The sequence below is a fragment of the Danaus plexippus genome, chromosome 23 (assembly GCF_018135715.1).
Source record: "Danaus plexippus chromosome 23, MEX_DaPlex, whole genome shotgun sequence".
In the NCBI taxonomy this organism is placed as follows: Eukaryota; Metazoa; Arthropoda; class Insecta; order Lepidoptera; family Nymphalidae; genus Danaus; species Danaus plexippus.
In genome coordinates, this window is record NC_083551.1 from 1,970,670 (window position 1) to 1,995,947 (window position 25,278).

Genomic DNA, 25,278 nt, shown 5'->3' on the forward strand with positions numbered 1-25,278 from the left:
AAAAATATATTCATGTAAGATTATTGCATGGCAAAGAAATATTTTTTTGTATAATTATTTAGATTATTGTGTGATTAATTATATAAGTTTATAAGACTTTAGAAGGGTTTTTTACGATTGTAAGTTTCAAACTAAGGACAGAATAGATGAATTTTTCAAAAAATTCCTGGTTTCAACCGACACATCATGATTCAACATCACTAGCTCAGACGTGTCACGTCAGCCGGTTTGACGTTTGAGATGTCGATACAGCATATCGAAATTGTTATAAATTAAAGTAAAATAAAAAGAAAATACTGCGACTTACTGTACAAAATCACTAGCCATGCTGACAAAATTCGAAACAAAGTCAGCTAGAGTGAAAGGGATATCGTTTCACGCGAAGCGACCGTGGGTTTTGACGAGTCTTCATAATGGTGTAATTCAACTTTGGGACTATCGTATGTGTACATTGCTGGAGAAATTTGATGAACATGATGGTCCCGTCCGCGGTATTTGCTTCCACATTCAACAGCCTTTGTTCGTTTCCGGCGGTGACGATTATAAAATAAAGGTATAAGTGTACATCATATTTACATCCTGTTATGTTTTCGCAAAGCAACAGTTACCAACAATGTTATTAGCTATGATAAATCATTAACAAAACGCCTCGTCTTGTTATCGATGTCCTATAGTGTCTTAAGTACATCACTTTTGGAATTCACAATTTTGTGGTCACAATTTATTTGTATGGTTTTTAATATGTTTTGTTTCAGCATATTTTCTTAGTTTTTTTTTTATATTTATAGGTTTGGAATTACAAGCAAAGAAGATGCCTTTTCACCCTACTCGGTCACTTGGACTACATTCGCACAACTTTCTTTCATCATGAGTACCCTTGGATCTTAAGTGCTTCAGATGATCAGGTAAAATCCTTGCTACCATACTCTATTACCATGTAAATAATCTATATATGTTATTACCTATAAATTAATAGCTACCTAAATTTCTTATTAGAACTTACTAATTACTATATTCTTGCCATCAATAAAACCTGATATTAAATAACAATTTAAATTAATATTTCAGACAATAAGAATATGGAACTGGCAATCCCGTCAATGCATCAGTGTCCTGACTGGGCACAACCACTATGTAATGTGTGCACAGTTTCATCCCACCGAAGATCTTCTAGTGTCAGCTTCATTGGACCAATCTGTTAGAGTCTGGGACTTCTCTGGGCTGAGGAAGAAGAGTGTGGCACCGGGACCCACAGGGCTAGCCGATCATCTCAGGAATCCACAAGCTACGGACCTCTTTGGACAGGTAAAGACACTCTAAATATATATGTTTCTTGGATTTACTTCACATATTTTATCATTATAGTATAAAATTTGCCCAACATTTTGATCAGCTCACAGCAACTGTGATCACGGGCAAGTGTGAAAAATGTTGCCCCTTTCATGTTTCTTTTTGTCTTCTCATTATTGAAATAGCTGAAAAGTATTAAAAACATTGGGTTTTAATATTCACTTTACTCTGTGGCAGAGTAGCAACCATCGTACAGGAAAGGGTTTGTTTCAGATGCACTAAAAACATTGTACCATACAGTATTTGCTATATATTTACTATAAAAAATATACAAGTAGTCCATACATTAAGTATGTATGGTTTATTTCTAAGAACATAATAATCACTCTCTGTATACAATGTTTAGTAAACATATAAGTATACCTAGTATTAAATATTTATTTGTTTGTATTTGGTCACAGATGCAAAATAGTAAATAGTAAATCAAGCTTTTTTTGTGAAATTAAAAAGTGTGAGCCGCCATTGTGTTAAGTAATTTCTTGAGCTGAATCTAAATGTGTTCTTTCATGTATTTTATATTATTTCACAGGCGGATGCGGTTGTAAAGCATGTGTTGGAAGGGCATGATCGCGGAGTGAACTGGGCGTCTTTCCATCCAAACCTCCCGCTCATAGTGTCCGCAGCTGATGATAGACAAGTCAAACTGTGGCGGATGAACGATGCTAAGGTATGTCCATCATCTATCCCCTTACAATGCTACGAAATGCAAATTCTCCTAAGTCTTAGTGATGAGCGACTTTTATATCTCTGAACCCTATGCAGTCTAATGATTGGCAGCCACAATAGTGTATAGATCCGAGCTGCTGGTGCTTTGGAATCTATTGGGTTTTCGGAACAGGTTAAGGAAGGGTGAAGTCCAAAAAAAAATTCATACACTCTCACTTGTCAAAATGGAGACGCCATTTTCAAACTTAGCTGATAATTGGATATTTATTGTTGTTGTTTTTTTTTTTTATCAAAACACACGAGGGTCGATGCAATTTAGTACTTTGTCTTTATTATGAAATAAATTTATTTATTGATTTGTATTGGTGGGACAGTCTGAGTATTAATGTGAAACGACTGAGTAGAGAAACTAATGGACAAGTTTGGTGTTTGAAAAAGCAAGTATGTAGATTTTTTTTTTGCCAATCATATAATTTTGAAATACATTGTCAAAGGAATAATTTTCGTTTAGTTATAATGCTGTTATTTTGCTGTGGACTCTCGATAAAATATATTATTGTTGAGTGTAGTCCAAGCTAGGTATGAGAAGGTAAAATTTTTTGCCATTCGTAACTTCTTTAAAGCATTACCAAATTTTATAATTTTGTATCCATTTTGTTTTGTTGGATTTTAATTTGCTATAAAGATATATTTAATGGCCATACTGGTTTGTGAAAAGTAAATCTCGTGGAAGTTTATCTGTTACGTGTCATATGTCAGTGTCTGCGTATATATTAATTATAATAAATTCCAGGCTTGGGAGGTAGACACGTGCCGCGGGCACTACAACAACGTGTCATGTGCGCTGTTCCACGCCAGACACGAGCTGATACTGTCGAATAGTGAGGATAAATCCATCAGGGTCTGGGATATGACAAAGCGTGTCTGTTTGCACACCTTCAGGAGAGAACACGAACGGTATTAAGTCATTTTAACCATCAGATCATATATATAATATAGCATTTATTTTGTATACATTAGTCGTACGTATAAGAATATTATATCTTGATTTTCAAAGATTGCAATGAGTCATTAATATATTAAAATACAAATAAGTTTTGCCAAAAAATTCATTGACATTGATTAAAAAAAAACATCCTAATAATTCCCACGTTGCCAAATCTGGTCATTGATAGTTTTCTTAGTAACCTAACGGCTTGGATTTATCCACATAGCTATAGATTACATCTAAACTCATCTCATCTAATCTAATCTAATCTATGGTAATTTTTTTAGCTATTGGGTGCTATCATCACATCCGACCCTCAACCTATTTGCCGCTGGTCACGACGCTGGTATGATATTGTTCAAACTTCAACGAGAAAGACCAGCATATGCCATACATAATAATATGCTCTTCTATATTAAGGACAGGTAATTTTATGTAATTGTCTTATTATCTTTCTTTTTATGTTTATTTAGTGATGATATATATCTGAACAAATTTGGATGTAACTATACAGATCGTAATCTGGAGTAGCGGAAAGGCTTAATGAAGTAAAATTAATTTTCGTATGTACTATGTATGTAAGAAGGATTATAAAATTTAAGTAAATACGACAAAATAAAATTAAAAATATAAAATAAGGACATAATTATTGATAATAAAATTTAAATTACATTATAGGGCTTAATAAAAAGCAAAGAGTTATTTAATTTATTAGTTATTTAACTAAATTTTAATTATTTAATACCAGTTACAATGACTATTATAATTTTATTTTTTGATACTGAGCCTAGTGTGAGCCATGAACAATAATTTCTACCATAGACAATTAAAACGAAAATATATTTTTTTCTTTTTAACAGACAGCTTCGTAAACTGGATATGTCAACTAATAGAGATGCCCCGGTTATGCAGATCAAGGGTGGCGGAAGACATCAACCTTACAGGTATAATGTACTGTAAAGTTTGTGAGAATGTATGGATGTTTGTTCCTTTTTAACTCAAAAACTACTAAACAGATTGTAATGAAACTTTCAATTGATGTTCCTCAGAAATCAGATTAGGATATAAAATTACTAATAAATTCCATATAGATTCCGACAGAAATGTCATGAATTGTATGAGGTCACGTGTGACTCATAGGCTACAGACGGCGCTGTCAGCCGGCTGTCATATCTATTTTACATAGTTATGAACTCTTAATTTCTCTCTGTATCCAATTACGAAGTCTAAAGAGACGAAGGTTGTCTCAATTGCTATAGTTAGGGAAGAAATATTAATGGAATTTATCTACAGACCACTAGCAGATACGGAACACGTATAAAAGTACCATAGAGGCGTTATATGTGTGTTTTTTATGTATCCGTAGCTATAATATCTTATATTTACACCTTAATCGGCCTAATTTATACATATAATGATATCTAAATTTTTTTTATACAGATTGAAATAAAATGATGCCCTCCATCTCGTATTTTCATGGTAACAGTTGCTCTAAACTAAACAAAAAGCCATCAAACACTGTACAATAATACAAAAATATAAAACCAAAAGCGTAGTTTAGTTTGAAACAAAATAAATTCATATACATATACTCATAAGGTCGATTTTACTTTGCAGTATGTCGCTGAATCACGCTGAGTGGTGCGTGCTTGTGTCGTGGCGTGTTGGTGACACGCATACGTACGAACTATACAACGTTTCGAGAGACGGCGAGGCTGCGAGTACCGCTGAGCCAATGAGGGGACACGCTACTACGGCTGTGTGGGTCGCTAGGAATAGATTTGCTGTATTGGAGAAGAACAATCAGGTAATATATACATACATACAGACACACACACACACACTACACACACACACTACACCCACACACACACTACACCCACACTCACACACACATATATATATACGTTCTGGACTGTCTCATTCCACTTACATTTACAACCTGACTCAATTTGATTACTTAATTCATATGGTAATTTATAGAGCCAAAAGTACCATTGAAGTATTTTTCATATTTTTATTAAGGACTTTAACTGTACTTAAATAAGAACCGATATTGACTGTAACACAACTAACCTAACATAACTAACACACAGTGTTGTTTGTTTGTTAAAATATATGAAGAAATCTTTGTCCACTAGTATTTTATTTAATGTTATTGATGATAAGAAATAAGCTAAAACCACAGTCTAAAGAAAAACCACTCATCTTCATAAATATTGAACTCTGTGGCGAATAAACTTTCATTATGAAGCATTAAATAATGCTATATTCCTTATAAAGTAAACAATTTGATATCTTTTAGCTGCCAATCGTTTACAAGAACATTTATAATCTGTGACGTTATGACAACTGTTTAAAAAAACAATTTAATTTTTTATAAATATATTAATAAAGTTTTATAATATCCAGCTGATAATAAAGAATCTGAAGAACGAGGTGTCCAAGAAGATAGCGACTCCGACGTGTGAGGAGATCATGTACGCCGGTACTGGGATGCTGTTACTCAGGGAGGTCGATGCTGTGCAGCTCCTGGACGTGCAGCAGAAGAGGACCGTGGCCAGTGTGAGTACAACACGTAGCTCCTTAGATACATATAACTATAACTCATTCAACATAATATACGGGCTTACAACAGAAAAATATAATATAAGAGTGAAATTTTTCAACATTTCTTAACAATTCAATGATTTTCATAGAGTAGAATATTATAAACTTATGTAACACTGTAAGAAATTTCATTTATTATCTTTATAATAATTCAGAAAAATAACAAAAAATAAAAAATAAAAATAAAATAAATATCTATGATGTTTATCGGTATTAAGTCAGCCATCAATTTACTATAGGAAATTTTAATATGAAAGTGATAATATTTACATTTATTAATAATTCAATGAATTTTGTAAGAGATTACGTTAATTATCTTCATAAAATAACAAAAAAAATTAACAATAATTTATGCTGTTATTAGTATTAAATTATACATTAGTTTGTGATCACATTACATTTTTTTGGATTGCAAGAAAATATATATATATATATATATATATATATTTTTTTTTTTTCAGGTGAAAGTATCCAAATGCCGTTATGCTATTTGGAACTCGGATATGTCGCTAGTGGCGCTCCTTGGGAAGCATACGGTGACGATATGTACCAAGAAGCTAGAACAGCTGTGCTCTATCACCGAAGGGGCGCGGGTCAAGTCGGGGGCGTTTGATGATTCAAACTCACACCCAGTCTTCATATACACGACGGCCAATCACATCAAATATTGCTGCAAAGAAGGGTACGTGTATGAATTGTTATTAAAAATACTATGTCAGACTACTAAAACTTATATATTATGTTAATATATGTTAGTATAATTTAATGAGCACTTAAAAATAACTATTACGAGTGTCAGATTACCAGAATTATACTTCTTTCAGCTTATCTGATTATTGTTCATCTTAAGTTTAAAAAGTGTCAACATTTTTTCTCATACACTCTAGGAAGAATAAGTCAAAATTTATCTTAATAATGAATTAAATATGTAATGTATGTTAATGTATGTTATTCCAGAGATCACGGGATTATCCGTACGTTGGATGTGCCGGTGTATGCGGTGAAGGTGATAGCGAACGAAGCCGGGGCGAGAGTTGTATGTCTCGATAGAGAGGCCCGTCCCAAAGTACTCAACATTGACCCCACAGAATACAGGTAGCAATTTACTAATAAAATATATTGATAGCATTTAGCAGATTATCAAAAAGATTCGGTTATGATACAAATTAAAGAAAAGCACATTAATTATATTGAGGGATGCATGCATGCATGCACATGGGTGAAGGGTAGAGCATTCAGGTTATGTGGTCCTATCCAATTAATTTAATGTCGTATCACTAGCACACAGCTAATTCCTTATTAAAATCACAAATTACACATTAAAAAGTGATTCACTTGCACGGAGAAAAATAAAAGGAAATATTTAAAAATAAATTATAATCCGTATATGGGCTAAAATAAATAGTCTGCATACAATCGTCTAACTTAAACGACTTCTTTAAAGAATCGGGTCGCTAGAAGTGCCATTCATACAAACACACAAACATACAAATATCTTCTGTATACGACAAGATATTTTACGTGACACATATGAACAATGAGCTGACTAGTGCTGTTTACCGGCACATGGCATTTGTACTAAATTATAAGTAAAATTTAATTATATATATCTGTTAACACTCGATTCAAGTATATATACATATATATATAAGTACATAAATAATCCAGTATCAATAATTAATTTGTTTGTAACAACACCAGGTACTTGAAATACATTAGTCTAAAGTAGTTATTGGATATATTGATTCAAAATTTTAACGCAAAATAAAACGATAATCAAACTGCAATTACCCACATAGGTGGAAAAACTATTTACTTTTCATCAGGCGTTTAATGTGGGTTTATTCTTCATATATTCACCAGGTTCAAATTGGCTCTGGTGACCCGTCAGTACGACCAGGTTCTTCATATGGTGAGAACAGCTAAGCTGGTCGGTCAGAGCATCATAGCGTACTTACAAGACAAAGGTATTGTTAATTTTATATATATATAATATAATATGAAATAAGACCTTGTACACACTATAAATTTTAATAGAAAGACGCAATAGAAATTTGATGCATTCTATTCATAAACAAATTATCTGCAAATAAAGAAATATTGATATTTTTCTCTTGGATGCAACTTTATTTAGTTGACGTCGTAATACTGGCAAATATTTTGTTTTTATCAGTTTTTAAGAAAAAAGAAGAATGTATATTAAGATAATATTTAAAATATTTCATACATTTTCGAAATTAATTCAAATAATAGGGTCAGGTAAGGTGTAACCCTTATTAATTCAGTTTAATATATATACATACATATCCAAATCCCACATTTATTATACATGGTGTTTATAATTCTGCTTATCCTCATTCCAGGCTATCCAGAAGTAGCGCTTCACTTCGTGAAGGATGCCCGGACGAGGTTGGAATTGTCACTACAGTGTGGTAACATAGAAGTGGCTTTGGAAGCTGCTAAGAGTTTGGACGATCCTGATGCATGGGAGAAACTCGCTGATGCGGCGAGAAACGCCGGAAACCATCAGGTACAACACTGACAACCCTGGCCTTATATATTATTTGTTCTATAAGAACTTCTTGGTGTGCTAGAAGAGAATAATTGATTAATTGTAGGCTATGACGTAGTCTGGTAATAGTTAGAATTATATATATAAAAATAAATCATATTTTAATTCTGTATGAAATTTGTATGTGTAAGTAATTTAGCTGTAATATTCGGATATTAGGATTTTTTTTAAATATGTTAATTTTTATTACACTTTTTCTTAGAATTATTGTTATTAGATTGTACGCATATTCTCTAGTACGTACAGGCAAGTATATGCACGTAATTTAATGACTTTTTCCTTATATGCATTACCTTGCTGGCCTATAGGATATTCGTGTATAAGCAAAAGGATCCTACCAAAAAAAACCTTATCAAATATTTACATATATATTACAATATGAATACATTAAAATTTTTTTAATATTTCTCTTTACCAGATTGTTGAGATGTGCTACCAGCGTACAAAGAACTTTGACAAGCTCTCGTTCCTGTACCTCATCACCGGCAACCTTGACAAGTTGAGGAAGATGATGAAAATAGCGGAGATAAGAAAAGATGTCTCCTCACAGTTCCAAGGAGCGCTGCTGTTAGGAGATGTGGCTGAGAGAATAAGGCTGTTGAAAAACGCTGGACAGGTCTATGGAACTAAATAATCCCCGATATATATATATATATTCTTTAATTGATATATATTAATTTTACTATTGTTATAAATACAAAAGTTTGTAAGGACACGTGTATGTGTGTTGCTTTCTTACATATAATATGCTAAACGGGTTCTGATTAAAATTATCATCGATATAGCTCAGACATTGGAAAGACATAGCGTATAATTTAATATAAATCCATGTAGTTACTTAAACAAAACCGTATTAAAGCAGTATTTAGTGTGAGGTAACGGTAGATGTTGCTTCCCAAGCTATTTTAATTTAAGCAAATATTAATACAAATATCACTCAGACGAAATTTCAGACTAAAACTAGTATGTTAATAACAACATGATTGAATATTTTGAATAATATTAATGTAATAGTAATTCTATAAAAAACTAACGATGTTATATTTCCCCAGCTCTCCCTGGCATACCTGACAGCGATCAATCACAAGCAGACAAGTGAGGCTGAGCAATTGAAGGTGGCGTTGGAAGCGGCCAATCTCCCCGTACCCAACAAGAACCCTAAAGCTGTCGTTCTGCGACCACCCGTACCTGTACAGAAAGCTCAATCTAACTGGCCGCTTCTATCTATATCTAAGTTAGTACTTTGTTCTATATACATTTATCTAAGAAACTATTAGACGATACAAAAATAAAATGTTTGCATCGTTAAGCCAGTGTCATATAATTTTAATTTATAAAGCTTAGAACATGACAACATGGTGTGATAGTTGCTGTGTTGCTACATTAAAAAATGTCCGAACATTTTTTAATTGAATAAATTAAATAATTTGTGTTAATTAAAATTATATTATTCGTGATTGTCGGACCTTATGTTTGTTTCTGTTAGGATAATTGAAATATATAGTCTAGTTTATATAATCTGTGATGTGTGAAGGAGCTTCTTCGAAGTCGCGGGTGCACGGTCGGAGGGTCCGAGGGTTGCGGGCCAGGAGGCTATACACGAGGACGAACCTCTGGAAGCAACAGGCGCCTGGGGCGATGATGACTTAGGCGATAACAAGGTACTTATACAATTCTGGTAACAACTGTGTAAATTCTTGTGCAATGAAACGTGATAAAACGTACTTTTAGTACTTTTTGACGTGAAACTTCTAATGCGACTTCCGACAAGGTTGCGTTGAACGTTCAACGCTCCTGGGAGGGGGGATAGAGAGAGACGGAGCGAGAGTCAATGGGTGGGTCCATTGTGAATTTGAAGCGATGTTTATAAAGTTTTTAAGATTTAAAGATTTCTACCCCCTCCTATTTTTATTTCCACATTACAAAGTTTCACGTCTACGGAGGGACTCCACGTACTATTTTTGTTTTTTGTTATTTTTCCATCATTAAGTGTGTGAACTAGGTTCATATATAAATTTATATCTGGTTTGCCTAATGATTTACATTTGGCTGAAGCATTATTTAATCTCATTGGGTTTAAAATCAGGACACATATTTGATAAGAATAAATATATATATATATATATGTATATGTTCAGGAGGTTGATGGTGATGTGGTCATTGACCAAGAAGACGCTTGTGAGGACGGAGGCTGGGATGTTGGTGACGAGGACTTGGACCTGCCCGAACTACCACCTGTTGCTGGTGAGACTATTACTGATATAATGGGCTACTTATACAATGGATTCTGGATTCCCATAACGCTGAGGTACCACGGGATGCTGGGCGTTGGTCTAAATTCATGTCACACGAAGCATGTTAATATTAATGTAGGTAATTTCATAATACAGGAACAAAAATTTAGTTTGACTTCACCAACTTATGTAAGCTGATGAAAATGTTACAAGTTCATCGACCATTATTTGCCATAGCTTGTACGTCCCATACTCGGGAGAATATTTGAGGGAATTATAGGAAAAAATCCATATTGGAATCTTATGATTACAATTTTTTTCTGCAATAGCATTGTACAGACATTGAAAAAACACGTTTAGTTTTTGGAACGAAGCTACTTATTATTGTTTTCTATTTCATTAGTATATTCGATTGAATTTTTAAGTACCAACTTATCGCGTATATGCACACTCTATACAGGCTGTCACTAAGTGTGTGATAGCGACACCTTGTGGCAATAAGAGACCCTGACATACAGTGGGGGTGTTGTGTGGGGGCCTAGGGGGGGATTTGTAATCTCATTTAACTTGGATGAAAAATTGGGGCTCTTAATAAGTAATTTATTCCCAAAGCGGGCGATAGACTAAATAAGTTTGGGAAGCTCTGACTTAATATACTTTGAACAGCCGAAGAATCATCTGAGTCCTCGTTCTTCGTCGCTCCGCCCCGCGGGACGCGAGCCCCCGCGGTCTTGAGAACAGCGCACGACCATGTCGCTACAGGAAACATAGAAGGAGCTATGAGGTAACACCATGGAACATAACGAACACCGCTCGCACTACCCTTGAAGGGATGCAAACAATATTATACCATTCATATTGCTTTCGAAATGAAAAAGATTTCAGGGTATGTGTGGTAGTCCGTTGGCATATTAAGTGTTCTTCTTAATATAAGGATTTTCATACCAATGTTTTTTTAATGTCACTTATAAAATATATACATCTTTATTTGGTCTGGTTAGCTGTTATTGTAACAGCAATAATTAAGTGTTTCACCAACAATGAAGAAATAAGCGGTTTTGCAAAATAAATGTCTTTGATATTTATTTCTCCTTATAAGTTTTGTAAAGTTAGCTTCCAGAAGTTCAATGAACCGATAACCTTTTTTTGGTAATTGATTATAATCAATAAAATTCTTAGGTTACTGAACGAGCAAGTCGGGATTGTGAACTTCGAGCCCTACCTAGAGACATTCCTCTCGATGTATTCCACTGCGAGGGTCATGTTCGCTGGTCTGCCACAGCTGCCGCCGCTGGTGACTCTCTTACACAGAAACTGGAAGGAGGCCAGCGGGAAAGACCTGCTGCCCGTTATCAGTGAGTTTGTTATACTTATTTATTCTTGCGTTTTCACACGCATACGATGTTATTCTGCGTGCGTCGTTATACAGCGACATCTATCGTCTGTGTTACGGAACTTCAGACATACAACAGTTATGATATTTTCCCTCGCAATCTATAAGGGGTGAAGGTTTAAATTATAACCTAAGCCGACCTCTGGCTTATTGAGGATCGTCATCATAATCCGTTCAGTGTAACGTACATGCAAGAACAACAAACACTCGTACATCCACACAAGCTTTCTCGTTCATAACATTAGCAGGGTATATGTAGTCTTGTCGTACAGAAAACAAATGTACGTCGCACTTCTGAATAGTCATAGACTGAACCCTCGCTTAACCAACTCCCAGCCGCCAAGCTGACGGATCTGGTGAACCAGCTGCAGCAGTGCTACCAACTGACCACTAGCGGCAAGTTCCCGGAGGCGCTCGTCCGTCTGGAGAGGGTGGTGAGGCTGGTGCCACTGCTGGTGGTCGACACCCGCCAGGAGCTGGTGGAGGCGCAGCAGCTGATGACCATCAGCAGGGAGTACCTGCTCGGACTCAGGATGGAAACGGCGAGGAAGGGTGAGCGTTGATATGGTATAATGATAGATATAGATATAGTCTATCCATCCCGAGACGGCTTACTGCGCGATAGCTCAAATGCTAAGACTAGACCAAGGCATTGCGGATGTCGCAGGTTTGATTCTCTTCGTTTATTTGATATTTTCATTAATCTATATTTAAACGAAATTGATGAATTTTTAATTCATTTTTTTTTGTCATGATGTTGAATTTAAAATCGATTTTTTTAAGAATAATTACGTAGATAAATAATCTATATTACACTTCTCGTAATATCTGTATTGTTTACGAATTTCCTGATAGTTTATTTTTGGAAATAAAAGCCTTCGAAAAATACGTCTGTGTAAAGAAATTAATGGCATTACTACTTTATTGAAATTTCTTGTATTATCGTAATAATTGTTGGCTCTTTTGTTGGATGGAAAAGCCGCTATGTGCTAATCGAGAAAGTGTTTCTGATATCAAGTTTACATAAAGAGTGTTGTTAAAAAATGAAGGGAATATTTGTTTAGGATTTTATTTTTTCACATTTACGTTTCGCTCCCAAATTGATGCGTAAAAATATGAATATTAAGAATATCGATGTCTCTCACCAGCCATGCCGAAGAACACGCTCGAGGAACAAATAAGGACGTGCGAGATGGCAGCTTACTTCACTCACTGCAAGCTGCAGCCGGTCCATCAGATCCTGACGCTGCGGACGGCGCTGAACATGTTCTTCAAGCTGAAGAACTACAAGACGGCTGCGTCGTTCGCGCGGCGGCTGCTGGAGCTGGGACCGAGACCGGAAGTGGCCCAACAGGCGAGGAAAATACTACAGGCCTGCGAAAAAACGCCCACCGACGAACACCAGCTGTCGTACGACGAGCACAATCCGTTCAATATATGCGGGATAAGCTATAAGCCGATATACAGAGGCAAGCCGGAGGAGAAGTGCTCGCTCTGCAGCGCCAGCTTCATGCCCGAGCATAAGGGAAAGCTGTGCCCCGTGTGCGGCGTCGCTGAAATAGGCAAAGACGTCATCGGACTGAGAATCTGTGCTGTCCAGTTTCAGAGATAATTATTAATGTACTGATAAGATTGTATTCTATTAAAAATATTACTATGTATTGTACATGGCGTTTCAATAAAACACGAGTCGGTTTTATAGTTTATTTAAGTTTAACAGATAAAAAATGTAGGCTATACAGCCTCGGGCTTTGGGTCCGTTGTTCTGTAATAAAGTGAAAAAAAATATTAACTTAATATATAAAATTATGTATTGTGTTACACTTTTAGGACACAGTGTCGCCAAAAAAAAAAATGTTTTAAGGGTAGCGTTTAAGAATTTTAACAATGATTTATTTTCGATTCACTCGGGCCTTAGCATGGTTCATATAAATTAAGTAATCCATACAAGAACTTAGCTAACATTCTTCCCGTAAGAAATAAAATAGGTTGAGAAAAAGGCCAAATACTAAATAAAAAACATTAGTTTTTACGAATACTACATAACTATAGAGGGATTCGCAAGAAAATATACCTCTTATTAAGTATATCCTGTATTTCATCGAAGGTCTTGCCCTTCGTTTCCGGTAACAGCGGACTCGCAGAGAAGAGGAAGCCCAGGAAACAACAAACAGCCAGGATCCAGAAGGCCGTGTAGATACCGTAAGACGCAGCGACCTCGCGGAAGAATCTGGCGAGGAACATTTATAGTGAATGTTATGTGAACTAGATGGCGGCACAGTCGGCGAGCTTGGAGAAATGATGTACAGCACTAGTGACATATATAGCCTGACAGAAATATATTGTACTTATAGGAGATTAATGAGGCTGTGAAAAATATATAGACTTACACAAGAACACATTGAAATCACATACCAAACATACGTTAGTATAACTTAGGACTTTAATAGGGAGGGGATTTGATATCATCAATCCGCAATATTTGTCGTTCAGAAACGTGTTTTTTGTGTAATGTGTTCACTCGCCTCGTCCACACGAAGCCCGCGAGCCAGCACATGAAGGAGGCGACGCCGCTGGCGAGGCATTTACTACGAGGAGGGAACATCTCCGCGACCAGTATCCAGGGGACCGGACCCACACCTGGAATACACGGACTCGGGGATCAACATATACTAGGACATCAATATTATTTGATATTCTTTTGTTTTCTAGCAAATTAATGAAACTAATACATATATATTGATATAAAAGGGGATAAAATTAAAATATTCTTAAAATTAATTTATTATAATTTAATAATTACATAGGATTATTGACAAAGAACTGGTGTTACATGGTAAAAGGTCAGATGTAGTAATGCAGACGATTTACTTTAAATATATTTTTACCTTAATGTTATGAATTAAATAATCGAATAATAATAATATAAAATGAACCAGAAAACTCACCCAAAGTAAACAGCACCATGTAGACGACGAGACACAGCAGAGGCAGGAAGGCGTAAGGTTCCACGTTATACTTAAAATGAGAGTCCAACAACGCGTAGACGCCTATTACACTCTGGAGGCGCCGAGGGCATTATATTAAAACATGTAATTAAAAATCCTCAAAAGATACGAACCTATATTTTGGTATAATTTTAATCTTTAATAAAGAAAAATTTATACACTTATATAGAGATATCTCTTCAGCGTTTACACACGGACGAATAATATGTATGTATGTATGTTAATGTGCTATGCTTACTAGGAATACAGCCAGGCCGAGGGAGGTCGTCCACATGAGCAGTTTTCTGCCGAGCCTGTCCACTACGAGCGGCGTTATACAACTCGTCACGACCTACGATACGGGCCTACTTTAATACATATATATATATATATATATATATAGCCTGACAGAAATATATTGTACTTATAGGAGATTAATGAGGCTGTGAAAATATATAGACTGACACAAGAACACATTGAAGTCACAAACTAAACATACGTTAGTATAACTTAGGAATAGGGAGGGGATTAATAGGGAATATATATATATAAGTTGGTAGTCTGTAATACATAAGAAAATAGTTTTCGTACAATACACCAACGAACAAGCCAGGTTTTATTTGTTTTATATTTCAAGCTATTTTGTTTATACAGACAAAGCAATAATAATTATAGATTATTATACTGTATTCATTTTTGTAACAGAAAGGTATCGTGAACTTTTCAAGGACAACTGTCTAATTTCGGCAGTAGTCGTGTTGACATATTTTTTCTTACTTGAACGACTCCCATGATGACGGTTCCGTCGGCGGCTGATATTTTCGTCCCGACCTTCTCTAAGAGCTCCTCCATGTAAAACAGTAACACATCGATCCCGGACAGCTGGAGCAGCATGGCGAGGAACACGCATATACCTGGAGAGGTATGAGAGGAATGTATGATAAGTCACATTATTAGTTTGTCGGACGGAACGGAACGGAACAGTTGCTGCAAAGGAACCGGTGCTTGGGGAGTTTAGTTTAAAACAACAAAAAAAAAACAATTGGCTATGAAAATGATGCTGAAAATTCATAAATAATTATAACAAAAAATATAAATTTACAATCCGCTGATTGTATCTATATTTGTATTAACTATCAAATTGTGTATATTGGAAACTAATTTACCCAAAGCCTTCAAATTTCCGGAACTCGCCCAGAGGTCTCTAACGCTGGGTTCCGTTTTGAACTCTCTCTGAACCATCGCTCGCAGACCGTCGAGCTCGTCTTGAACAGCTTCCTTGGAGCTGCCGCGGAGTTGTTGCAATACTTGTATAGCCTCTTCAGTTTTGTCTGAATAGAGGAATGAGGAGACATATCTATAAAAAACTCGACCTGTACGATTTTTGTATCGTTTCCTACTTTATTGTCAAAAATTCTCGTTATTTATTAAACTAGATATACCAATGAAAATATAGACACGCCACATATGTAGAGTTACTATCAAAAACAGATTTAAAGTGTAGTGAAATAGTTTTCGTTGGCGTAGATCAGGGGTTCCCAAAATTATTTGTCTACTGCCCATTTTGAGAAATAAATTATCTTTATAACCCCCATTTTTTCACTTCCTGAAAAACCACTTATAATTTCTCCTAAACAGATTAAATTAATAATCACTCCCCAGGCCTTTACACAAATTTCCGATTTTTTTTTTGGTTTTTACTTCTTCTTGCAGCGCTCACAAAGGAGCATTATATCACACTTTGGGGAAGGCTGTCGTCGATAAGAATGGTCAAGAAATAAAATTAAGTTTTCAAACATCTAACCTTTGTAGACAAGGAAGAATGGCGTCTCCGGTATAATCCAAGTGAACGGTACGTAGAACAGCGACAGTATACCGCCTGATGCGGTCAGACCCCAGTACGAGGAATGCGGACCGATCGCGTACGCGAGCAGGAAGCCGATGTTGATGAAAAGTAGGAAGAGAGCGCTAAGGGAACCGCGGATTTTGTCCTGAGGGTATTTTAAGAAATTTGCTTATATATCAACTTTAATTAGCGCACCAGCTGAGAACTCACGCTGCGACAAAATACACATAAAATTATTATATCTATTTATGGATGGCAGCCAAAAAAATTATAAACTACCTTCAAAAAGAAATTACTTTTTTGAATTTATTCTGTATTCAAAGGCTTTTACTTATACTTCATAATCATACAAATGAATATTCTTATTAACTACTTAACTATTTCTTAAAGCGATGCAATGATCGAATGATTAAAAGAAACAAGTTGAATTTAAAAACTTGAAAAAAAAACACAAGCTTTTTCCAAAAAATCATTTTCCGGTAACCACGGAGCGGCTTTCAAAAATTTATTTCAACTGAGAAATTGATAATGTGTATTGCTTAATATATGTATATGGTAGAAGCTGTCAGCCAGTGGCGACATCTATTGTCTGTGTCACTGAACTTCGTACTATATACACCTGTTATTATATGTTCCTGTGCAAACTATAGAAATTGAATTGATAAATTTGACCCTTGACCTTATTCTGATGTCTAAACTTACTTTAAAGGTAAGTTTCATCAAAATCCATTAAATACGCTACCAAACTTCCACCTGTACAATGATAAGAATCACCTACCTCAGCGATCTCACCGATGTATAAAGGCACTGTGGCGAACTGCATGCCCGTGGCGCAGCCCCACATGATGCGGGCCGCGTATAGCGTGGGCAAGTCAGAGGCGACTCCGGCCAGCAGCCAGCCGAGGAGCAGAGGAATATTGGAGATCATGATAACGTAACGTCTGCCGATCCTATTTGACAGCGGAACTGTTATCAACGGACCTGAAGCAATTTGAAGGAGACATTTCTTTATTGAAGTTGTCGTCTGATATAGTCTTCTTATTTATATTTCGATAACCTTAAACATATCAGATTTATCTCATTAAATCTGCATTCATGTTTTTTTAATGTCGTTTAGAAAAATAATCAAATCTAGTATAAAACGAAATTAGTGTATGCATGGACGCTCTCAATTATCATCTTTCTCTTCGTTTAATAAAAATAACAAAAGATAGAAATATATTAAATAATGGAGCAAAAAACTTCAGACGGGCTTTTCTATATAACTTAAGTTCAAGAATCATGAAACCTAAGTAAATTATGGTAGAATGATTAATAATATGAATATTTTATAAAGTCATATAAATATAAAAAAATAGTTTATTTGGTATATTATATTAATAGGAACAAAATAGTTGAATGCCAACCTAATAATCCTCCTAGTACCAAAAGCGATCCAATCCAAGATTCTTGTTGTAAGGTCGGGGGTTCCGCTAGCGGTGAGTTCACAGATCGTAGCTGGGGGAACACCGGCGAGGTCCAACCCATAGACATGCCAGTACAGAGACTGCCGTAACTCGCTGCACAAGATGCGATGTCGCAGGCACAAGGGAATATCGTGAAAGACAAATAATATATACATATAACATTATTTATAAGTTTTTTCATATAATAAAAAAAAACTTTGAGATAATTTTGTGATAATTTAACTTAATTTTAATTATTCATTTTTACATACACCTACTATATAAACGTGTACATATATTATTAAACAAACGGAAATAAAAACAAATTAGGTTATTTTGAATATTTTAATAGTTATCTTTGACAAAATATCGATAATTTTATATATTATATATATATGTAACAGTAATATTGAGATTTTTATATTTTAGTTAGAACAGATAAATATACGAATTGGTTTAATTTGGGAAACGTTAATATGATCAAAAACAAGACCAGAATTTTCTTAACCATGAAATAAATAATAATATAAGGAATTAAAATACATTTAATGCAAAATAACCTAATATTTAGAATTCTATAACTGGTCGGCCTTCTATAAAGCTCGTGTTTGATAAACATCTTTGTTCATGATTTCAATGAAAAATCCAATACCTACATAGATGACAAAAAAAATTATTAATTTAGAATAATAACAGAATCAATAAAAAAGAAAATATGTATTTGAAATTTTAGCTTTAATTAAAATTATATGTTAAAAATAATAGGCATTGCGTTATTTATGACTTCGGATTTAAATTGCAACTTTTCAAAACAACATACAAATATAATATAAAAAAAATATGTCTCCAAAAACCCACAACACCAAAAAAAAAAAAAATAAACGTTACCCAACGACGCTGCCAAATATTGCCGCCATTTTAATTTGACTTCCTGAATGTCAAAACCGAACATCACTAATGTTTACAACATGCAGCCTAGACTCAAAAATAAATAATTATTTTACAGCTGGACGTGCTGTCTAGCAGACACTGGACGCTACTTTGGCTTGTCTTGCTCACAACCTTCCCTTCACATTTTTTAACATAACTAGGAAAAGATAAAAACAATAATTGCCAATCAATTTGAACCAAAATTGCTTTTCTTTTAATCTTTTTTTCTATGAAGCGGCAAATTTAGTCATTTATACTTACTATTCAATTGTGCAGTGGGCTTATTTACTGTTTAATATATATATATATATATATATATATGTATATACATATAACTATCAATAAAGAATGTCTTTGTACCTTTGTTAAAACCAAGTTTACATGAATAACTTTCAAATCATAAACCTATGTTGTTATTTTTTTGCCTGTTATATTATTAAAATACGTTTGATAAAAAATATTAATCTTAACACCAGCGCATGCATATGCATACCTATATAACAATAATATGAACAACAGTTAATATTGCGTGCAGAAGCATTTAAATCATGGCCGTCAATAATAACCGGATATTATGATTTAAAAAATAAACCTTGCAACGCTTTGACATGTCTTTAGCGTTTTTATTCACATTATTATAACTTTATCATAGCTTTATAATGCTTGTCACATTTAAGTTATTTAAAATTTAATTGTTTGACGTAAACAGATGATCGGATGATTTTAACAGAGTAATTACGAATCTAATTGACTTAACAAACATCCTTGATCTTGAATGTCAACGATTTGCTTTCACAATTAACTCTTTATTCAATTTCAAACCTTATTATTTCTGACATAAAGTCTACATTAAAAAATATGGTATTTAAAGTAAACGCTACTCATTTCACTGAATAAATACAGACCAAGTTTTTAGATTAATAAAGACATTGTTTGCGGAAAAAAGTATACCCTGTGGTAAATATTTATTTTGGACGTGGACTTTATTGGTTTGTAATAAGGTATATTATTGTATGCACAGATGCTACTATTTCGTTTAAATCTGAGTTTTACAAGAATCGAAAATGCCTAAGGGGAATTATTATTGTAAGAGCACAAAGCGTTTATTTTGTGTTCCCTAATTATTTGGTTTATTTTAACTTAATTTCTCGATTTTTACTCGGGTTTAATTTAGCAGACCCTTTAAGTATTTTTTTATAACGTAATATTATAAAAGTATGCTTAGTACAAGTTTTGCATCGTCACCTTCATACGAAGCGTTTCGCGTTATTTATATAATAATCTATATTCATGTGTGACGATAACTGAATAAAAAACTATTAAGGCTTTGTATATATTGTAAGAATGCAAACTTGTATTACATATACCTACTAGATAAATATATATACATAAATACAAGCTCATATATACTAACACACAACAAGATATTAACTACATGTAATAAAAGACGTAAATCTAAAATGCCTTAACATCATACAGCCAAACATAAGACAGAAATAAAAAAAGGTATATTATATCGGTGGGTATATAAACTTTTTGTTATTATTCCGACCTTTATCCGCTAAGTTTTAAAGAGGGTGGTTTTCGGGGGATGACGCGTTTATACAGGAATCCAATTAGCCGAGGCTGGCGTTTGGTAAAAAATATTACCGCCGCAAATTTTCCCGCCGGCGACGATTACGCCATTTTTTTTTTTAAACAGAGCCTGACTCGAGTTTGTTATATTCAGCTATACGTATTATTTTATTTATTCGATAGAATTTCTTTGATGGTTATTACATTTTTTCTTGACTATATTTTGCTACTAAGTTTTGAGTAGTTTTCGTAATTACTATTTATTAATACTGAATTGTTTAAAATTATTTTATAAATATATATGTAGACTACATTGACTTCGTAATAACATTGAAATGCTAAAGATCAGTATCACATGATATTAATATAACAGCTAAAATATATAGTATTTTTAAAGCTGTCTAGGAAAAAAAAATGCTAAAATGTCTTCCGTCCATCACTACGCTGATAAATATTCGATCACAAATTATATCTTGTCCGTTAACTATTAGATATTTTTCAACTGTCGTATTCACCTTAAGAATGCTCCTTCTCCTTCTTAAGAAAGTAAGAAGAGGAATTTAAATTCATATTACTGATACTCGAAGGAAATATATTAGGAATTTAAATTCATATTACTGAACTATACTTGAAGCAAATATATTAAATAAAATGCAATGTATATAATATATATTTTTTATTTCTATATTTTAAACCTAATTCGTTTTTCACATATAGTTAATTATAGAAATTGTATTACACAAAAAACATCCCAACTGTCCCAATATGCAAGGAGCCCTCACAATAAACACAAACTAATGACATCACAGCAGCTATAAGAATCAAAACGAATCGAATTACTGAACGCTATCGAAACGATTTCCTTTCCGAGTTCATTTTTTTTTATACCTTTTACCAAATCCGTATGTTTTCGTAATACGGAACGCCATAGCTCTCACTAATTGAGGGTCCCAACTCTCAAGGTATAAAAAAAGGTGTGTTGAATCGATTCGATGGCTGTCAGCAGGCGGACCACGATCTTATTAAATCTATTTGTAAACACGCCAACAAACTGTCCTTTATTTAATTAACGGATACATTCGTAATTAGTTTTTTTTTTGGGGATATATTTGGATTCGAAATTAAAGCGCCTGTCGGAAAATATGTCGTTACTCTCTCCGTGATTGCGGTTAAAAATCTTAAAGTTATATTGATGAGTACCTATTTGTTTTTATTGAAACACAGTTAATAAATGATATATTTTTTAAAGATTGTATAAATATATAACGTCTTAAATATGTTTTTTCTTTAATAATATGTAATTTCATAACATTAATTACAAAATTCATTATAACGTTACAATGGACTAAATATCGTAAGTTTTTTAAATATCGTAAGATTCAGCTCGATATCGTAAGTTTTACGAAAATTAAAAAAAAAATACAATAATAATTGTCTACATATACAACAAAGAATCTGTTTTTGAAGTTAAAATAAAATTTATAACATAATATTATAAAAAAATGTTATTTTTACAATTTTTGTTCATACTTTCTGTCTAATTTAAAATAAAACGAATTCTAAAAAATTTTAAGTAATGCAAAACAATCAGTTTATAAATATTTATTAAAGGTATTATTTAAAATTATTTACATTTAATTAAATCGTATTGCATAAAATGAAAATTATTAACAATTTTTTTTTTATATAACGCTAATCTTCTTGTGTAACACTTCGCGTTAATACATAATTGCGTCGGAATGATTAATGCAAGTTTGCAACCACATGTTGCAGATAGATTCAACAGTCCTTATAGATTACTTCTATTAGTCGCTTGATCGTTTTTTGATAACCGGGAAACGAAGCTGTCTTCGCCCGAATAAACTGATCCCTCAAAGTCACCAGCCAATCAGTTATAAGACATCCAATTTGTGTATTTGAAATCTTAATAAGCCGTCAAAGCGCTCCGTAAATAGGCTGTAACTAATTACGTTCCGTTACTAGAACGGCGACAATTGACAAATGTGTTCCTACAGCGCATACAATTAGCGTTGGAATGTTTCCGAACGCAATCTTATCGTTGTTAACGTCAACGTCAAAGTTATGGCGGGAAAATAAACTTTTCAGTTTAGGTTATAAAGTTTATATTGCAAAATCTCTTTTAAATGGAGTGTTTGCTTTGCGAGAGGGTCTATTTGAGAGGCCTTTGTCTGTGGACGGAGATAAATCATTTGGTCCTGTCAGGCGTCTGGATGGGAGTGTGACAAATTACGAGCGCCACCTAGCGGGTTGGTGGCGAACGAAACTTATTAGTGTATGATAATATAATTATAAGTTAATATTGGTTATTGAACTTGACAGCAGAAACACATAGTGTATAGGTTTGGAACTTTAAATGCAGTATGTGACATCACTATTACATTGGAAATGACTTTGTTATAATAAATCGCAAGACAAAAATGTCTTTAGTGCTATTGACATAATAATGTCGATGAATCAATTTTACCACAAAAAAAAGAAAATAATAAAAATAAATAGATATCACCAAAATCTCATATTCAGGATCAGGATATATCATATATAAATTTAACAATTACGTAATAACGAATTTTTATGAAATTAAGATGAAATAAAAATAAAAAAAAATAATAAGCAGAACTGAAAAACAAAATGAAAAACACTCGAGTGAACGGATTAATTAAAAAGTTTTGTAGGCGAAAAAAACTGACAGCAATTAAAGCTGTGCCTGAGTTTATTAAAATAAAAAAAAAATACTTTGACAGTTTAGTAAAGACGAAAATAAATATATCTTAGGAAATAATAATTCTAAATACCATTCTTATTTATATATATATATATATATATTATTTTTTTTTCACTCCTTAATTCATAACCATCTTGTTTTTAATTTTTCTTTGTATTAAATCAAATATGATTTAAATCTTCGTGTTCAAATTTTTAAACTGTGACATGACATGATTAATGGCTTCATTTAAGAATGTCTTTTGATGTTAATATAAATACATTAAAATTTGTCATTTGAGATTCCATTTCGTGATGCGTGTATTGTAACATATTTGTTTTATATCTCGGCAATATTAGTTTGAATTTATATTAAAGTTATCCCTGTGAAAGGACATTCTTCTCGTATTATTCTCGTACTTAGAAAGTATTAAATGATGTTACATTTAAAACGATCGAAATAATTCACGATGAATTCATTTAAATAAAATAAATGAATGCAACAAAAATTTAATTCCACCGCCATTTTGTATTGTCAAACCGTAGCCAAGAATTTTAATAACCAATTTGTATTTAACAAATCTGTTTGAGACGTCTTTTTTGTTTCGTTAAATAGACGCCGGCTAATTGGATGTTTCTGGAGCTGTACGTTTGAAATTATTACTTTAGTATTCAAATATTAAATTATATGGACATTAAATTATTACATAACATTATAAGATATGACTTAGTCTGCAATTTTACGATGTCATTTGCTTTTTAAACTATTTTAATCTTCGTGTCACTCTACCCATTCGTAGAAGGAAAACTTAATGGGTAATCTGTTATTTATTTAATATTATAAAAGAAACAACATTGTAAAAGAATAATAGTCTATAGTCAAATATATTTTTGCTACAAACGCCATTAACTTGCATAATAGGAAAATAATTTTGACATTTGTTTGACATACGTCATCAATAGACGCTTTAAATAACCGCTGCCCTTATATTATGTGAATTATTTATATATTTGTATTTTTTTTTTTGTGAATAAAGAAGTATTATTGTATTCCGTTTTTAATTTAGGATTAGGATATTTATTATACGTCATATTTATAAGATGATTATGATGTGTCAACATTACTTTAAAACTGCCTTTTTAAAGATTAACTTAAATATATTAATAAAGAACTATTTCGCCACAAATATGAATTAAATTAGATAAATAAAATATTTATTTATATACCTATAATTAAAGTTATAGAAAAATATTTTCTGTTTTCAAACGCCATCTTGTTTAAATTGTCATTTTATATAATTGCAGTCAGGAATAATTATTATTTAAGTTAAAGAGTTCTTGTAATGACAGTATTTTTTTTTTTGTAGCCATGTTTTAACAAAATAGATTATTAAAAAATACTAAGTAACTTTTAAATTTCGTTTTCTATAAATTTAGTGTCTACGTGAAAGAATGCAACTGTCGTATCACATACAGCCGGGATGAAAATCGATAAAAATAAATTAATCATTTGACATCTACATATAATTCGAGTGTATTTAGATTCAAATAAATATATATAAGAAAATTATAAGAAATATGAATATAATAAAAAAAATATTGTTTAAATAATGTTATGTTTTAATTAAGTGTATACAATATTATATAATTGTAAAATTAATCAATAACCAAGAAGACGGAAAGTAAGTCGATATTATATCTCACTTATATTACAGCGAAAGTCGAGTGCATAAATAAACATTTTTATATTATAGCAACATCCTGTATATTAAACCGTATTACAAGGTTCATGTAATATCAAACGATTGCATACAAAAAACTTACTGATTGACAGCCGTGGAGATAGTTTTTACGTCAATATAACTGAGCGTCCACGATAATAAAAAATCCTTACTATTTAACTAGAACTATGAAGTATTTAACTAAGATATTGATAGTGTAGGCTTTATGGGAAATTAGTG

General features: G+C 33.1%; 2 protein-coding genes across 2 annotated transcripts; one reads left to right on the top strand and one right to left on the bottom strand.

Annotated features, from left to right (window-relative positions):
* The first annotated feature begins 204 nt into the window (after positions 1 to 204).
* On the top strand, positions 205 to 13,479 carry LOC116774948 (coatomer subunit alpha). The gene is made up of 21 exons (XM_061524104.1): positions 205 to 553; positions 789 to 905; positions 1,069 to 1,305; positions 1,880 to 2,017; positions 2,810 to 2,973; positions 3,292 to 3,429; positions 3,865 to 3,948; positions 4,622 to 4,811; positions 5,417 to 5,569; positions 6,076 to 6,296; positions 6,572 to 6,709; positions 7,478 to 7,581; positions 7,978 to 8,144; positions 8,605 to 8,802; positions 9,239 to 9,420; positions 9,721 to 9,847; positions 10,325 to 10,430; positions 11,087 to 11,204; positions 11,600 to 11,775; positions 12,150 to 12,365; positions 12,962 to 13,479. The coding sequence occupies exons 1-21, from the start codon at positions 326 to 328 to the stop codon at positions 13,423 to 13,425; spliced, it is 3,666 nt and encodes a 1,221-aa protein (XP_061380088.1). The 5' UTR covers positions 205 to 325; the 3' UTR covers positions 13,426 to 13,479.
* Positions 13,480 to 13,503: 24 nt separating this feature from the next.
* Positions 13,504 to 19,206, bottom strand: LOC116774908 (facilitated trehalose transporter Tret1-like). The gene is made up of 11 exons (XM_032667689.2): positions 18,980 to 19,206; positions 18,053 to 18,205; positions 17,425 to 17,627; positions 16,605 to 16,791; positions 15,967 to 16,131; positions 15,578 to 15,714; positions 15,060 to 15,152; positions 14,762 to 14,873; positions 14,339 to 14,453; positions 13,888 to 14,043; positions 13,504 to 13,578 (listed from the first exon to the last, which is right to left on the bottom strand). Exons 1-11 carry the CDS (start codon positions 19,041 to 19,043, stop codon positions 13,548 to 13,550), a joined length of 1,416 nt encoding a protein of 471 aa, XP_032523580.2. The 5' UTR covers positions 19,044 to 19,206; the 3' UTR covers positions 13,504 to 13,547.
* Positions 19,207 to 25,278: the final 6,072 nt, after the last annotated feature.

What these genes read in the sequence shown, in the direction of transcription:
- LOC116774948 (XM_061524104.1), top strand. Translation starts at nt 326, where the DNA reads ATGCTGACAAAATTCGAAACAAAGTCAGCTAGAGTGAAAGGGATATCG. An exon ending in ATTGACCCCACAGAATACAG is followed by an intron (nt 6,710 to 7,477) that starts GTAGCAATTTAC and finishes TATATTCACCAG; the next exon opens with GTTCAAATTGGCTCTGGTGA. An exon ending in AGACCTGCTGCCCGTTATCA is followed by an intron (nt 11,776 to 12,149) that starts GTGAGTTTGTTA and finishes ACCAACTCCCAG; the next exon opens with CCGCCAAGCTGACGGATCTG.
- LOC116774908 (XM_032667689.2), bottom strand. Translation starts at nt 19,043, where the DNA reads ATGTTCGGTTTTGACATTCAGGAAGTCAAATTAAAATGGCGGCAATAT. An exon ending in TCATCATGGGAGTCGTTCAA is followed by an intron (nt 15,153 to 15,577) that starts GTAAGAAAAAAT and finishes CCCGTATCGTAG; the next exon opens with GTCGTGACGAGTTGTATAAC. An exon ending in GCGGGCTTCGTGTGGACGAG is followed by an intron (nt 14,044 to 14,338) that starts GCGAGTGAACAC and finishes GTTCCTCGCCAG; the next exon opens with ATTCTTCCGCGAGGTCGCTG.